The sequence below is a fragment of the Meriones unguiculatus genome, chromosome 10, assembly GCF_030254825.1.
Source record: "Meriones unguiculatus strain TT.TT164.6M chromosome 10, Bangor_MerUng_6.1, whole genome shotgun sequence".
NCBI classification, from domain to species: Eukaryota; Metazoa; Chordata; class Mammalia; order Rodentia; family Muridae; genus Meriones; species Meriones unguiculatus.
The window spans coordinates 113091936-113108993 of NC_083358.1; the positions used below are offsets into that span (position 1 = coordinate 113091936).

Genomic DNA, 17058 nt, shown 5'->3' on the forward strand with positions numbered 1-17058 from the left:
AAGATGCCAGCAACTCCAATAAAAACCTTCATTTTCCTTATTCCATTGCCTTGGGAAAGGGTATTTGAATTGGGAAAAGGGGCAGGAAGGAAAGGCACATGTACAAGCAGAAGTTCTTTCCTACCCTTTGCTATGACTCAAAGATTGTCTTTGGGTGTCTTCACTCAGATTCTGGCTCCTGTGCATTCAAAAAAGCCATACTATCAACAGAGGCTAACTAGAGTTGGGAGAGTCTGGCAATGGAGGGACATGGTTTCCTGCGCTATCCCAGGACTCCAGGGCACACTGGACTCTTACTGCAGGGGACACTGAGATGAGAATTATCTTCACCCCTTGGCTGTGCCCGCACAAAAATAGGCTTCTAGTAGTTGAGGTGCACCAAGGCTTACAAAGACAGAGGCTCTGACAGTTGGGAAACACTCAGGCCTGCACAGATAAGGATTCCCAACAGGCAGAGTGTGACACAATGAAATGCTACCTCACCTGGGATGTGAATCATTTTTTGGTGTCTATACTCTCAAAACAAAAACAAAAGAAAACCAAAACAATCTTGGGATTAAACTGTCAACCTGAAATTAAGGTGACCACATGGTATGAACAGTTTTAATCATAATTAATTCTGTTTATTTTATCTCCTTTTAGACTAAGCCAGCAACAAGTCTCATTTTCAATTGATATGGATTTTTATAAGAATTCAAAGTTATATATTTACAACATGCTGTATATAGGATTCAATCCTTGTTCAACACAATTTTTACATGATGCTAAAATTTCAAGGTTATAAGTGTCTATTTAGATTAACAAGCTAATTTAAAATGTATGTCTAATAGGATATGTCTTTATCAATTCCCGAATTAGTGAATAAATGCTAATTTTTTTCCCCACCATGAGCTGCCTATGATCCAGATTCACCACTAGGCTTTCTGGTTAATAAATTTAATATAATAAATTAAAATGTAATTTCAAAATTGCTTTATATTGTTCTACTATATTGTTGGTTTTAAGACTCAATCATAACTTGGTGGTTGCTAAGTGAAAGTTTTTGCCTAGATACCCTTAAACTATTATACAATATTAAAACTTGGTCATTGTGCTGTATCTTCAATATCAAAAGGTTAAAATATGCTTGGTTTTGTTTTCTAAAAATGGTAATATTATTAATCTATAGTATAGCCTTAGACTTTTATAAGCTATGGACTTTTTATATACTAAATTATACAGGGAACTGTTATGCTCTCAATTTAATGGACTATGTTTATGACTGTTAAGGCTCCAACTTAATAGGGATGAAACCTAAAGTCCTAAAATTCAGTGGTTAACAAATGCAAGTTAATAGTCAGTCATCTTATAGATGATCAAGTCCTCTAACATGTCCAAAAATGTATTTATAGTCCTACAGATGCAGACATAGTCTCACTGCTATCTTCACTGAACCGCTGAGGATAGTCCTTGAACCCCCTATACTGGAGTTGGTAAAAATGATTTTTAAAGTCAAAGAGCCTTCCCAACAGTATCAGCTACAGCACAGTCTCAGCTACAGCAAAAACTATGCTCCAGACCTTGGCTGTTGTTCTGGGGCTGAGAAAACAATGCCCTATCCCGAGGGTACGCCAAGGTCAACTCCTCCAGGTACCTGTTTCAAATGCAGCCAGGAAGAACACTGGTCCTGAAGCTGCTTTAATGAGCCATGCCCTGCCGGCAGACTGGCCTCTGGAAGTCAAAATGCTCCCATGCAGGCTTTTCCTCTGTGCCCAGCCATGGAAGCTCAATCAGCACAAGAGCCACAGCCTTCCAGCTCCTTGGCTTGGTAGAGGACAAATGGCTCCTAGATTCAGCGACCTCCACCAGCCTCACCAAGCCCAGGGTAATGCAGAGGGTCTCTTTTAGCCTCACACTCATAGTCACAGTGCCAACTTCTGTCTCGGGAAGCTTCAGGTGCCTTTTCGGTCGTTATAGGCAGGAGGCCAGGCCTTAAGCCTCACTCCTAGAGCTTCTACCGTCAGGTCCAGACAGTCTGCTTTGTTGACAGAATCAAGAAACAGGTCTCAGATGTAACCTTTTACCATTCCTTTAGCTAAATAACAGTAAGTTCACAACAGTGTCACCTATGCCTCATGGTAAATAACTAGATACAAAGGCCTAAGGATACAGAAGTTTAAGTATAAAGCTTCTAAGAAAATGTTTGAGGGTTTAAGAAAGTGTTTTAAGGTTGGTAAATGCAAGTCATGAATATTTGAGGGTCTAATAAGATGTTTTAAGGTTGGTAAATGCAAACTTAAAAATTGGTTAAGCCTCCCTTCTGTAATGTGTAATCATATTAAACATTAAGATCAAGTAAGCTTTTGCCCCTTCTACTTCCTGAAAGGCTTCTGCCTTTCGAGAGCTCACCTTAAGGAGTGTTTATGCTGTTAACACAAGAGTGTATGTCTACTGCCTTTTTCTACAATGTATATTTCACTATAGATTACAATGGTGATGCTAACATGTCTAAAGTTTTTCTCCTTCGTAAAATTAAAAGAGGGATTCTTGTAAACTGCAGAAAATCCATGTGAATCCACCTCTCAGGTCAATTGGGCTCCAGATAAGAACTGCACCTGCTGTCTATCTCAAAAGGTGGGATTCCTCTCTCACTCCCCCCTCCCCCTTCTCTGGTTTTGGGACTCCTCTTTTCTGGCTACCAGTTCATTACAAACCTACATCCAACCCTGGCAGATTGATGAGCTCCCTTCCATGGTTGGCATAAAGGTTCCCCTTTGTCTGAGAGGCTGACTGGTATCTCTCTGTTTCACTGGGGAACGGAGCTACCCTCCCTTCTCTTTGACGTTGGATGAATTTTCTTCTTACTAACATGGTCTCTCAGCTTTTCCTTTCCCTTCCCGCATTGGACACTCCATCAAAAAATCCTAGTACTAGGTAAGGCTGTGTCTCCCGGGAGTCTTCCCTGTGGCCCCTGGCAATGCTTGTGATGACCTGCTTTGCCAGCTTGTGCCCGCATTCCTCTGGTTCTCCTGTACTTTGTAGGGATGCCCCAAAGACTGGCAGAACTGACTTTTCTCTTTTCACCCATGGGAATTGTGTCTTCCACTGTAGCCCCAGGCTCTCCTCTGAGAGGCCTTCTAAATAATTTTAGTTTCGTAAACCTAGCACCTGCTTTAAGGGCCTCTAGGCTTACATGCTTGGCCTCAATATTCCTTAGATGACAGAGCCAAAGCAAAACCTTTTTAATTACTGTCAGCAATTGAGTAAGTGGAGGTTCTCATGTTTAAGTCTCTTCTTTGATCCAAACTTTCCATCTCTGTTCCCTCTCCCAAAAGTTTTAAATGTACATCTAAAGGAATTTTCTCCGTAACCTTCTTAGCTTTGTCTTCTGCATATATACATATGACACCTATATATATGCAAAAGACATATATAGGTGTCATATGCAGAATATATATTCTGTTCTGGTATCCTGCCAGACCCAGGTGTTTCCTACATCCACAACAGCGCCAAAGCAGCTGCCTATAGGTGTTCCAGTCTGACCTCACAGACTTAGTCAGGCTGGACCTGCACTTTTCTCTCCCAGCCATGAATGGTCTCACAGACCCTGGACAGCATCAAAACAGCCTGTTCTTCCTGGACTTGGCCAGCATTTCAGCCTTCTGACTTCCCTAAAATGGCCCGAGTCAGCAGTAAGTAGCCAGAAGAGAACCCTCATCTGTTACTCACTTATTATCAACAAAAGGCAGAAATGGTATGCTTCAGGCCCAGGACAAGCAGCCTCAGGTTCTCCCAGCATTCCACAGTCCCTATCTGTGGCAGTGCAACTGCGCCCTCTACCCTGAACTTTTCAGGTGGGCAGGGGCTTCCTCTCCTCCCCACCTTGTAATCTGGGCATTTTAGAGCTCTTACTTTTTTCCCCTCTCTCTCTTACCCTCTTGCATGGTGACCAAGAGCTGCTTCCAATGAACCTACATTTATATATGTTAACTTGCCTTACATGAGAAGCTGTCCAATGTCCTCTTTTTTATTTTTTAATTATAGAAAAAGGGAGGAATGTTAGTGAATAGACAGCCTGCTTCTGGGTTGCTTGGTAACCTATGATGTCATCATGTGTTGCCCACCAGGTGTGTGTGTCAGGCATGGTTCAGCTGTGCATGCACAAGCTATAAAAGGACTAACCTGCCACTTTGTCCCTCTCTTACTCTCTCGGCCTCACTTTCTTTCCTGGGAGCCCAACACGTCTCTCTCTTTCTTTTTCCTCTCCATCTCTCCACCTCCATCCAATAAGTCTCTTTCATATAATATCTGTTGTGTGTGTGGCATCATTTTACAATAAATACTAACACTAGGCAGCTGCACAGATTTCTGTGCAGGGGAATAACAGATTGCAGTCTGGGGCTTAGTAAATGCTTAATCTCCATCGCCTGGGGCAGTCCCAGGAGCTCAAAAATGGTAAAAAAAAAAAAAAAAAAATTAGAAACTCAGTAAGGATGAAAAGCAAGTCAGGAGAGAAGAAAAAAGGAATGGGTACAGGAGAAGGTGACAAGGGATGGAGAAGGAAGGCAAATTTCTTATCCCCTGAGAAGAACAAGAGAAAAATGCAAAGATGGAATGGAAGCATGCTACTCTTTATTGAATAATGTGTAAGGCAGAACATAACTACAAAAACAACAACGAAAAAAAAAAAAACAAAAAACACAAAACACAAAAACCCAAAAACCTCTTTGAGTCAATTATTGGGGTATTTCCTCTTACTTTTATGGAAAAACAACAACAGCAGCAGCAATAAGAAGTCCCAAGGGGCCAAAACAATTTCTCTTATGTCATAAGAAAAGGCACAGTCACATCAAAGCTAATATGGGAATGATGAAAACCTCTACAACAATTTCACCAGGGATGCAATTCTTGGTGCTGATCCAGGGGCCGGCACCTCTGCTGAGCTGCTGTGAACACCACACACACCCAAGTGACTCAGTGCTGGCTTCTGCCACTGCTGGGAAGACAGCAGGTGGTTATCAACTGCAGAGAGGAGCGAAGATTGCAAAAGAGCATCAGAATTCTGCAGGTAAAAAAATAAATCTCAAGGTAGACATTAAAAACAAACAAAGGAAAAAGCCTAGCATGGTGGTACATATATATCTGCAATTCCAGGGGTCTCTGATATATATACCAAGACCTGATGCCAAACCACTCCTCCCAAACAAAAAAACAATGAACAGTTTAGAGGCTGGGTAGGAGTCCTATTGATATTGGGACAACAAAGATTCTTTAGGATAAGGTACAAATTAGAAATGGTTGAGGCTCATTGCTAGACTGTATGGCTAATAACCAAGAACAAGTTCCCTGGCTGAATTTCAGCCTCTTTACTGCCTCTGTCACACAGTCAGTAGCAGGCTACAAGTGTCATTATCATTCTCATTTGAGAATTTATATATATTTTAAAGTTCTATTTTTCTTCCCTGTAGCCAAGCTGTCTTTCAAGTTTAAGGAGCATCAAGAGCCAATGTGAGACGAGGAAAAACTGTCTGTAGGAGTCCTGGGAGAGGCTATGCAGGATTGGCAAAAAGGGACAGCTTTAATCACACGAGCATGGCAGATATGGTGTTGTGCAGCTGTCCTGAAACCTCCACTTTGATTCCTTTCATATCAGCCAAAGGGAAGAATCAATGTCACCTTTCAAATGGTTAACTACACTTATAGGAAGAAAGAAAATGGAAAGGTACAATGCTCTCTGAGTCTCCAGCAGGTACCAGCATCAGTGAGTCACTCTCAAACCTCTGCCCATCACTGCGAGGAGACAGCAGTATTTTCTTCCTAAAGGTGCAAAGGAAATGAGGTTTTGAGAAGTTAATAACCCCCAGGCTTACCCTGCTGATAAGCAGGCCACCAGCAGAGACTTGAAACTTGGTTTCATTCTTTGCTATGCTTTTCCACGCCACCGATCTCATTGGGGGGGGGGGGGGACAGGCAGTGGGAGAGCTAGGCAAGATAAGACAAGAAGAACTTGAAAGACCCTGGAAGAAAACTACTTTGAGGCACCTGGCTAGAAGCTTAAATATTCCCCAAATGTCTTTTCTAACGTAAGACTTCCATGGTTCTTTGTGTTCAGCGTTTCTGATATTTTTCATTTAAAGCTACCCCCAGCCCCAAAGGCTTCACGAACAAAGCTCTGAAGTAATGGAGCACATAGAATTAATGATGCTCCGCATTATCCCACTTGCTTTGATTATGGCAGGAATCCTTAGAGAAAACCAGAAATGGAGGTCTCACAAGGACCCCCTTAGCGTCATTCTCACTTTATTTAGGCTCAGAGAAGTCAGAGAGCCTCCTGTAACAAAGCACCCTACACTGGATCATTTATAAACAATAGGTTTATTACAGTTCCAGAAGCTTGGAAAGTCCCAAGGCTAAGGCACAGTCTGACCTACTATCTGGGGAAGACTAGTTCTGTACTTCAGGGGCGGTGCCTTCTCACTGTATCCCTGTTTAAAAAAAGATGCTCAACCAGGCCTCTTTCACACGGGTACTAATCTCATGTTCATAACCTCCGAGAATGAATCACATCTTACTGTCCTGTTCTGTCCTAAGGCCAGGAAAGGCAAGATTCAGCATGTAAATATGTGAAAACTCAACAGTTACTGGTATATCTTAGCACATGCTTAACTTATCTCCCCATAATGAGTCCAAGCGTAGAGCTCTTGGGTCCACAGCAACTTCTACCCACTCAAAAAACAGGCAGGGTCTCCAGTCCCAGGCTCTACTTGGATTCTGGTGAAACTACTCAATGCAATCTGTGCCCTGGAGTCTGTTCTGTACCTTATATGCAGGATCAGGCTGTCTGCACCAGCATGACGTGTAGCTGAACAAACCAGCTTACGTGTTACGGGGAGCTCTTTCCTTTGGCATCTCCAGAGACAGCTCCCTCCACACAATGCTGTTCTGACTCCTCAGGTGTGAAGAGGAATTAAGATGGACTATGTGAGTTAGAATCGCAGTCTGCACCTTCAGAAATCAACCACTGGGTTAGACATTATACCTCAGTGAACATCTTCTCCCAGATGGTTAGAATAGGAATATTAGCAGTAATCACTTCATGCTAGGCTGTGAAGAATGCATTTACCCACGGAGTGCTCAGTTAACTGCGAAGTACAAAGGAAAGGTGGGGAATGTGAGCTGTGATACACTCCAGTGAGTCAGTCAGACCTCTGAAAAGATACCCCGTGGTCTGAAAAAAATGTACCGTATGAAAACAAACAACATATGATTGAGGCTAGCCATATTTGTTTGAAAGTCCCCTTGTACCCTGTGGCAACATGTTCTTCTTCAAGAGGAGGTATTGTCCTTGGGTCAGAACACCATCTCTATTATTCAGCAAGGCTTTCTTCCAAAAGCCTCAAATTACGGGCACACATCTATTATTTATCCCCTCAGAACATCTTCCTGAAACGTCTACTGTGGTCAGATCCTACATCCAGTTTAACTTGCAGTTAGCTCCAGTACTCAGGACCCCCAGCCACACTAGATCTAACCCCCATCTCCAGATTGGTAGATGCCCCCTCCATAACCAGTGGGAATCCTACAGGCGCGACACAAAGTGACAGAATGCAGGCTCTAAAGCTGAAGAGTTTAGAGTCAGCTTTTCCACATAATAACCGTCTGGACAAGAACAGCAATGTAAATTGTGCTCAGGCCCAGTTTACTGAACTTTGAAATAAATAAAGCTTCTAGCTTCGTTCCTGAAACAGCAGTACTGAATAAACAATATTCAATTCCCCTTTGCTTCATAAATACTCATCTCTCTGCCCATCTCCTTGACTCTCCATGCTGATGTCCAGTTGGCCATTGAAAATTTTTCAGGACTCACAACAAAGTTTTGACCTTCCCTTTGACCTCTCTCACCCTCACCCCATCCTAGTGTCATGCCAGTCATGACACTGCACTGGCCCAGCCTCCTTGGATCATCTTCCACCTTATTTTCTGGCTCCCTGGAATTCTGACCTCCAGAATGTGGTCTAACGTGGAAACTTGTGGCTCTTCACCTGCTGTACCCGGGATGAAGCTCACATCATGACCCAGTAGGAACACGGAAAGTCTCCTAAGTGTTCTTCCTGCTCCCTTCCACCATGCACAGCAAGTAGGACTGATTCAAACAGAAGGCAGATCAAGTCACAGCACTGAGTCTCTGCCAACAGATCTCCAAACTGCTGTACGCAGAGGCAACATCTCATTGTCCTAGACAGGTCACTTACTGAAAGCAGTTTGTGCCTGATGCCCCTTGTGCTCAAATAGTAGCCTACTCTTCTTCTAGACACACCTACTTTCTCACTTGTTCTGCCATCTTTTTCAGGTATTTGCTTAAATGTCAGCTTTTCTGTGAGAACCCTCCCAACCATCCTGTCTGCATATTAACCACCCAGTCACAGAATCCATTCCTCCTTTCTGTCACTTTCCCTAACACACTAATCACAGTCTAATACATTATATGTCTGACTTATTAATTTTTTGCCTGACTGCACCTACATATAAACTTCCAGAAGTGAAGCTTGGGTCCTTATATTCTCACAACATTCCCAACTGCAAAAATCTATTTGGCAATTAGAAGAACATATTATTGAATGGGAGGTTCAAGATTTTGTCCATCAACAGTTTGTTACTTAATTTTACCTTGCACATATTTGCATTATATAACTTAAAAGAAGAAAAGATTTACTTTGGTTCATTTTCAAAGATTTAGTTTGTGGTCACTTAGTGGTCTTTCTATGGGCCTAGGGTGAGGCAGAAAATCATGGCAGAAAGTGATAGACAGAACTCATTTCATGGTGGCCAGGAAGTAGAGAGAGCTAGGAAAGGGCTGGGATGGGGTGAATCTTTAAAATCCATGCTACCAGTAACTGAATTCCCCAACAAAGCCTCACCTTCTGTAGCCTCCACCATCTCCTCAAACAGTACTACTAGTTGGGGAGCACTTCAACACACAGCCTATGGGAGATGATTACAGTTATGACAGATGCACTGTCTGATTCTGTTGCTTGGGGTTAATGGCTCTGGAAACCCTCCAGTGGCCAACACACTTAAGAAGGGTGCAGCCTTCTTAAGTAAACAGGGAGGGACTTGGTATTGGGGAGAAGCAGAAGCCAAGAGATACAGGACATCTCTCAAAAGAAGAGCCGAGGAGAGGACTGAGTTTTTAGTTGATTTTCTGTAGAATGAAGTTAAGTAGAGGAATATTCTACAGCACCGGCAATGTGGCTAGCTAGTTGTCCCTCAACAGACAAAGATGACCAAGGCCACCCAATCTGTTTCAACTGAATGAAGTCAAGTGTCACTGACTTGATGAAATAGGCACTCTCCCCTGTGGGTCACAGCATTCTATATTGCTAGGGTATCCTTGCTTAGAACCTTCCTTAGTTCCAACTTAGAAAGAAATAAAAGAACAAAAAAATTGATATATGAGGAACAGAAAAACTTGCTTATTTTCTTTTTACTTCTGTATTTCCTCAGGAAAAAAATATGAGAGGGGGACATGGGGAAAAACTCATATTTTATACTCCTTACAGGTGAAAGAAAGATGCAGTGCAGTTTGACCTATTGGGAAGAGCTCTCTGAAGGCAGGTGCCTGGTTCTGAGTTGCTTTAAGGACAGTGGTCAAGTGACTTTTTCACAGGGTGGCATATCAGATATGAAGTAACAAAAAAAAATTTTATGCTTGGAGGTTACAGCATGAGGAAATGTATTAAAATGTTTCATTAGGAAGATTGATAGTCACTGCTTTAGGGAACAGGGGCATCTAATAGGTATCTTTGTATGGCAGGGGACCAAGTAATGCTGGAAATAAACTAATAAAAGAATGGACAGACATAATATAGCCCATTAACTCAGCTCAACTCAGTCCTTATCCCTGTTCTGAACTGGAACAAGCACTGTGGTGCGGATACCCCCAGGATTCCCCAGTTCTGAAATCTCCACTATCAGTAGAGGCACAAGAGCCCCAGTGCCTTTCTTGCCTTCCAGCACTCTTAGGCACAAGAGCCCCAGTGCCTTTCTTGCCTTCCAGCACGCTTAGGCACAAGAGCCCCAGTGCCTTTCTTGCCTTCCAGCACTCTTAGGCACAAGAGCCCCAGTGCCTTTCTTGCCTTCCAGCACGCTTAGGCACAAGAGCCCCAGTGCCTTTCTTGCCTTCCAGCACGCTTAGGCACGAGAGCCCCAGTGCCTTTCTTGCCTTCCAGCACTCTTAGGCACAAGAGCCCCAGTGCCCTTCTTGCCTTCCAGCACGCTTGGCTGCACTACTTGGAGTAACTACCGCTTGAGTAAGTAACCGTGAGCCCTCAGCTGCAAGCACTCGGCAGCTGGTGGACTCCTGCTCTAGTTTCTGAGTTCTACTTCTTTAAGGGTGACACAAAGCTCCTGATGTGGGTGGGTCAAGGCTGTTGGGAGGCTGAGATGAAAGTTAGCATAGCACAGATTTTTTTTCAGTGAGGAATTTGAAAGGGAGGGGCAGAAAGTCAGACTGTGAAGACCAGGTCCAAGGCAGTCTCCACGGAGTAGTACTCCAATGCATCCCCTTTTCTGTCAGCTAGTCCAAGCCAAGTACACCCCAGCAATGAGGTCTGGCCGTAGGCAACATGAGTCTCTTCAACTCAGGCTGTCCTCAGAAACAGCTGTTGCCAGACAGTCTAAGCTCTGGAAGCCTTAGGTTTTCTCTTCCAAAAGACAGGTGGTGGGCTTCTGTGGCACACAAGCACTCCTTCTATCGAATATCACAGTACAGCTACCATTTCCCTGCAAGACTCTTGAGCTTCTTTCCACCAGGACATATGACAACTCTCATTGTCCCGTTATTACTCAGAATCTTATTTCCAGAGCTGGGCACACAGCCTGGCACCCAGTAGGGATGCAATAATGCCCGCAGAATAAATGCACCATTAAACACTGAACATCAGCATAAAAACAGATAAAATCACACACAATTAAAGAGGAATTGTCCCCAGATGAGTTCAGTATAGCTTTGAAAGGAGGAACAAACAAAACTGACTGTGGCATTTGAAAAGAGCCATTAACAGGAGCCAAGGTGCATACCTTTTCTGAGTTTGGTCATGAGTAAAACCTTATACCCCTGTAAACTTAATCAGAAAGTACAAGGATGGAGCCTAGCAGGTTGGGAAGAAGAGGAGGGATAGACACACATGTATTCTGCTTTCCCAGTTCTGCCAAATGATCTCTTTCTAGTGTCATTATTGAACCACATAAATACATTTTCATCTTGATAAGGGAGCATCTGAGGGGTCACTATGTCATCCTCATGCTTTGCCAAGTACTTTGTTCAATTAGCAATGAGCTATGAAGCCCTCAGGAGGAGCAGGCAGTGACTGCAGTAGAGAAGGAATTTACTCTCTGTCGAGAGAGAGAGACAGAAAGAGAGAGAGAGAGAGAGAGAGAGAGAGAGAGAGAGAGAAACAGTAGGAATAACCCATGATTAATGAGAACACTGTGATTTAAAGTCACAGAGTGTTGGTTCACCCTCCAAAGAGCTAAGAGAAGAGGCAGAGAGATTTTAAAAATAGAAGCCAGAGTACAACTCAAGAAAGAATATAACTAAGAAAAAAAAATAAAGACATAAATTTCTCTCGCATTGGAGTTGGCCATGGTGTGTATAAACTTTAAAAAGCAGGTAAGGTTAAGAAAACCTTCAGGCAGGTGCTATTAGAAGAGTCCGATTCTATGGTAATATGTTTCTCTCATGTACGCCACTCAAATGCACACATCAGACTCATGACCTGACCTTAGACAGTCTCATATACTTTGAAGTAATGACAGCTCAAAATACTTCTAAGAAGAGCATCTGGGGAAATGGCTCAGTGGATAAGAATACCTGCTCTATAAGCATGAGGACTTAAGTTCAAATCCTCAGCATAAAAATAAAAAGACAGGCATAAATGCATATACCTGTACTTCAGCATTGAGGGAATTAGAGATCGCTGGCCAGATATCCTAACAGAAACAGCAAGCTTCAGGAAACAAAACAAAACAAAACAAAACCCAAACTTTTCTTAAGGCAGTAAAGTGGAAAATGATAAAACAAAACAAAAACACCCATTGTCCTGCTGTGAATGTCACTACAGCATGCACAGGTATGCCTATCTGCACACTCATGTGTATATATCTCATACGTGTATGAAAATAATAAGAAACCAGATTGGAAGAGCAATGTTACAAATCCATCCTTACATACATACATGCTTAAAATAATAATCCATGGTACTAATGGCAGCAAGAGTCAAAAAGCATTTCAAACACTCCATAATCAATAGCCTTTACTACTGTTTCCCAGGAGTTCTCAGCAATCAAAGCATCATTTGTTTAACAAGAAGAAAGAAGGAAGAAGAAAAAGAAGAAAAGAAGAGAAGAAGAAAAAAGAAGAGGAGAAGGACAATGAGGAGGAAGAGGAGAAGAAGGAGGAGGAGAAGGGGAAGAAGAAGGAAAAGAAAAAGAAGAAAAAGAAGAAGCATGCTAAATGCACATCTGTACATAAACATATCAATATGTGGGAACTAAAATGGGAGAATCAAGTTGGGAGGAAGGGAGGGAATGAGGGAGAGAATACAGAAAGATACAGTAAAAATCAAAGGCCATTTGAAGGGTAGTGTGGAAACCCAAGATAGTAGAAGCTTCCTAAAATATATGAATCTAACTATTAGGGTAGACAGAACTCCAACTAGCCATCTTTTGTCACCAAATGAAGCTTGCAGTATCAGGAATTGGTTACATTTAATTGAGTTGTTGGCCAAAGACGTCTCATGGGAACCCCCAAACAACCCAGGCTGTTGTCTAGACCTATAGGCTGCTCTCCACAACCTGACAGCTAGACTCTACTAAATACTTACATAACTCATTGAACATGGAGAAGTTGAGCTGGTGCTTATATAGAGCCTTCACCCCAACAAACTAGTGTATTTAGTACAGTAAGGTACTCCACATACTACCTAATGAGAAATGTAAACACCAACCCAGCTATAAACGCTTCAGTTAATAATGGTGGATTGTTTTGAAATAATGCTACTGAAATGGTGGCACAAAGCTTGTGGGAATAACCAACCTAATTTATGTTTAATTTGATTTAAGGTCTCACCCATGAGACCGAACCCATAGCTGATGCTGCTTGGGTATCTACGAACCTGAGACTAGATAGGCCAGGGACTGAGGGTAAAATTAAATACTACTGTTCTACTAAGAGAAAAATGCATTAAAGTGACTCCTGATGACATTCTGCTATACTCATTGATCAGTGCCTTATTCAGCCATCATTCGAGACGCTTCCTCCTGTAGCAGATGGGAACAAAAATATGTATATAGAGAGACCAACAATGAGACAAAAGGCAGAGAGTGAGAGACTTGGGAACACTCATCCCTAAATGGGATGTCTCTATCCAATTCCATCCCTCAGGGCTCGGAGAACACTGCGGAAGAGGATGGGGAAAGAATATAAGAGCCCAAAGGGAGGGATGGACTCACATATGAGTTCACAGAGACCAGGGCAGCATGCGCAGGATCTAGAGCAGATGAAGTGGACACATGCTGTGCCCATAATCCAGAAGGTGTTTCCAATGGATAACCACCCGCAAATGTAAACTTTGTTTCCTCCAAGGGAGCCTCACTGGGGAAATAAACTACTCTTAAGGGTGGGCTGTGTGCCCAGCACTAGACAGCCAACAGCAAACACTCAATGGAGGTTCCTTTTCTCTTGATGTTGTAGCAGGCTTTGGTTTGTCTGTTTGTGTTGTTTTTATCTTTTTAATTTTACTTTATTGACTATGGCTTCCAGTTTTGTCTTTTTATGGAATTCCTGAGTTTGTGAACAATTGGGTCTCTACATCTGTATCGGTACTTTATGTATTTCTTGGGCTCTTTTCTTTTTGTGTGTTTGTATAGCCCTATTCTAATGTGTTAGTTTTTGTTTTATCTTATTGTATTATATTTTATTTTAATATTGTCCCTTAGAAGCCTGTTTTTCAGTCAAGACAGAAAGTGGGGTGGATCTGGATAGAAGGGCAGATGGGAAAAAATGGTAGGGGTAGAAGGGAAACTGTAATTAGGACACATTATGTAAGAAAAAAAATCTGTTTTCAATAAAAGGAAAAGGAAAATTTAAAAATATACATATAAAAAAAGGTATATCTACACTTTGTCATGTAATAAAAATAAATATAGTTGATTATTTGCTGACTATGAAGTTTCATTAACTGGGTTTTCCTATGAACATGTATCTAATCTCTTCAGTTCCTAAAGAAATACAAATTTCAGTTTAACTTTTTTCTTGTTTGTTTTGTTTTGCTTTTCAAAACAGGGTTTCTATGTATAGCCTTGGCTATCCTGGAGCTCACTCTGTAGACCAGGCTGGCCTCACACTGACAGAGATCGACCTGTCTCTGCCTCCTGAGTGCTGGGATTAAAGGCGTGTGCAGCCACCATCCTTACGCTCATGTCCGTTCTCAGATGTAAGGCTGGGGTATGGCTCAGTGGTAGCATGCTTGCCTGGCTCATGCAGAGCTCTAAGTTAACCCCAGGACCACATTGAAAATAAGCACTGGGTGAGAAGATGCCTCATTGAGTTACCCTGAGTTAACTCCTGCCATTCAAGGAGGAAGGAGAGCACTGACCCTCAAACTTTGTACTGACCTTCACATGTACAGCATTGCATGTACATCTATGGATACATGCGTGCGTGTGCACACACACACACACATACACACACACACACACACACACACACACCCTGATAATAAATAAAATAGATTAAAAAAGTCATCATGGTTATCTGGTTAACTCCTACCTTTGAACTTATGGAACACGGCCCACAGCTCTGCAATGTCAGTTGCAAAGGTAATGTCAGTGTCTAGGACAATGACTCTCTCAAGGTTGGCAGGTAGAGTCTTGGTCAGTACCAGCTTCATCAGGCCATAAATCCCAGAGTAATGTTTGTTGGGGATCCAGGATACTTCAGACTGGGCAGGACAGAACAGAGAGTAAGAGAGAGAGAGTGAGTTTGTAAAATAAGAAAAGGAAAAAAGAATCACCACATGGATTCTTTGCTTAAACATTATAAACCATGTTGAGACAGAAATAAAATCCAATACAAAATTGTTAAATAAATTAAAGATTTGTTCATTGGGTTTTAATACATCTGGTTCTTTTGGGAATAAAAATGTATTTAGATCCAGATAGGCCTAAAATACTAGCTCTAAAGTAATCATTAAATGCAAATTCTATGTTGAGAGTTTGAAAACAAGCTTTATTTCTATTACAGAAATTACATGGGTCCATGTAAGTAGGTGGAAAAAAATGAATTTAAAAATGTACTACCTCACTGTTCATTGGTAAAATTATTTCTATAATTCCTTAAACTTATGTGCCATCAAAGATCACTATACCTCATGGTATTTTTTACTGTTTACACTTATCTCTATTTTAAAGTTATAATGAGCTAAGTGGTTATCAGTGCCTTCTCATGGAAATGATGACCTGAGCAGCATCTGTGTAATGCTGGTCATCTGATAGTAATGGAAGACAGACCTACATCAATTACCTCAGGGCTGTAGGGCTCACCTGACAGAAAAAACAAACAAACAACAACAAAAAACAGTCGGTGTCTCATAGGTAAGTAACATCAGCTGCAAGGCATACACTTTCATAAAACTTGCTATCAAAACCCTGGACCCAAAACTATACAAAAAAAAAAAAAACTATAAAAAAAATTCTCATCTATGTAGGTCATTTGTGAAGACCACTGTGGGAGGAAAGGTATGGCGCATGTGTGTGGAGGGGTTCCATGTGACCTATGTCCCACATTTTAACTTCAACAGATTAACACCTTCTAATGAGGATGGAGCCAACACCTTAGAATTCCAGACAATATTCATCTCCTTTGTCTTTATAACTCCATTTAGAAGACGTTGATCCTTAAGAAAGTATGTAAGAGTTGGGTGTGGTAACTCTCACATATAATCATAGAACCTGGAGGCAGAGACATGAAGACTGCTGAGAGATTAAGGTTTGTGTGGCCTCCTAGGTGAGAGCACTATCTCATTGCCACTCTAGTCACAATAGCTAGAAAATTTAAACAACCTAAATGGCCTTTAATTGACAGATGGATAATGAAAATGTGGTATAGATACACCATGGAATTATATTCAGATGTAAAGAAAAATGGAATCACAAAATTTGTAGGTTAAATAGAGCTAGGAAAACATATACTAAATAAGTAACCCAAACCCAGAACAACAAATGTCGCATTTTCTTAGACATCAGAGGGTCCTAGCTCCAAGTCTTCAGTGGTGAGTGTATTACCACTACAGAAAGCAGGGTCGTAAAAAGAGAACAGGTTGTGAGGATATGGGGCAATGGAAAGGACTTCAATTAGGGAGGTCAGTGCAGAAGGAAAAGGAGGGTAATACAACAGGAAGAATGTCTAAAAGGAGTCATAATGTATACAAGTCTATATATTTCATATGCATACATAGTTTAAATGAAAATTTTTTTTCTGGTCTGATAATGCTCCCTCCAAGATCCATAGACTATCTTAACAAAAAACCAACACCAGGTATGAGAGGATCCCATTTGGCCCATTGAAAAAACTCCCCAAACATTATAGGCTGCTTTAGTTGTTGTTCTTGATTGTTCCTCAGGGATGAACGTAAGTACGTATTGCTGAAGACACCACACGCTTTAGACACAGAACCTGGAGTATCTGAGCTGGATCTAATCTGAAAGCATCTTCCCATAGGTCTAATTTTTAATTGCATCAAAAGGTACCATACAAACTTCCAAGGGACAGAAGCAAGCAACAGTCCTATCTAGTTACAGCACCTCTAAATTACAACAGTGACCACTATGGCACAATACCCGAAGAGTGCCACAGTGGCATGAGTGTCCATCTCACAGGGACGAAGACTCTGCTCAGACTCTGTCACCCTGAACACAGGAGCGCAGGACTGGGTTCTGTTGACACAGAAAGTGTTTAATTTAATCTCTCTGAGCCTAGGCTCCTTTTTCTGTAAAATTGTCAAAATTGAAGGAGATAAC

At 41.8% G+C, this 17058-nt stretch overlaps 1 protein-coding gene across 5 annotated transcripts in view; it reads right to left on the bottom strand.

Annotated features, from left to right (window-relative positions):
* Large1 (LARGE xylosyl- and glucuronyltransferase 1) overlaps positions 1–17058 on the bottom strand; it is a 500017-nt gene that overhangs the window by 206644 nt on the left and 276315 nt on the right. For all 5 annotated transcript variants that reach the window (XM_060393169.1, XM_060393172.1, XM_060393170.1 and 2 more), the window contains one exon: positions 14810–14981. In XM_060393169.1, the coding sequence (XP_060249152.1) occupies positions 14810–14981 (172 nt within the window). The remainder of the gene's footprint in view (positions 1–14809; positions 14982–17058) is intronic.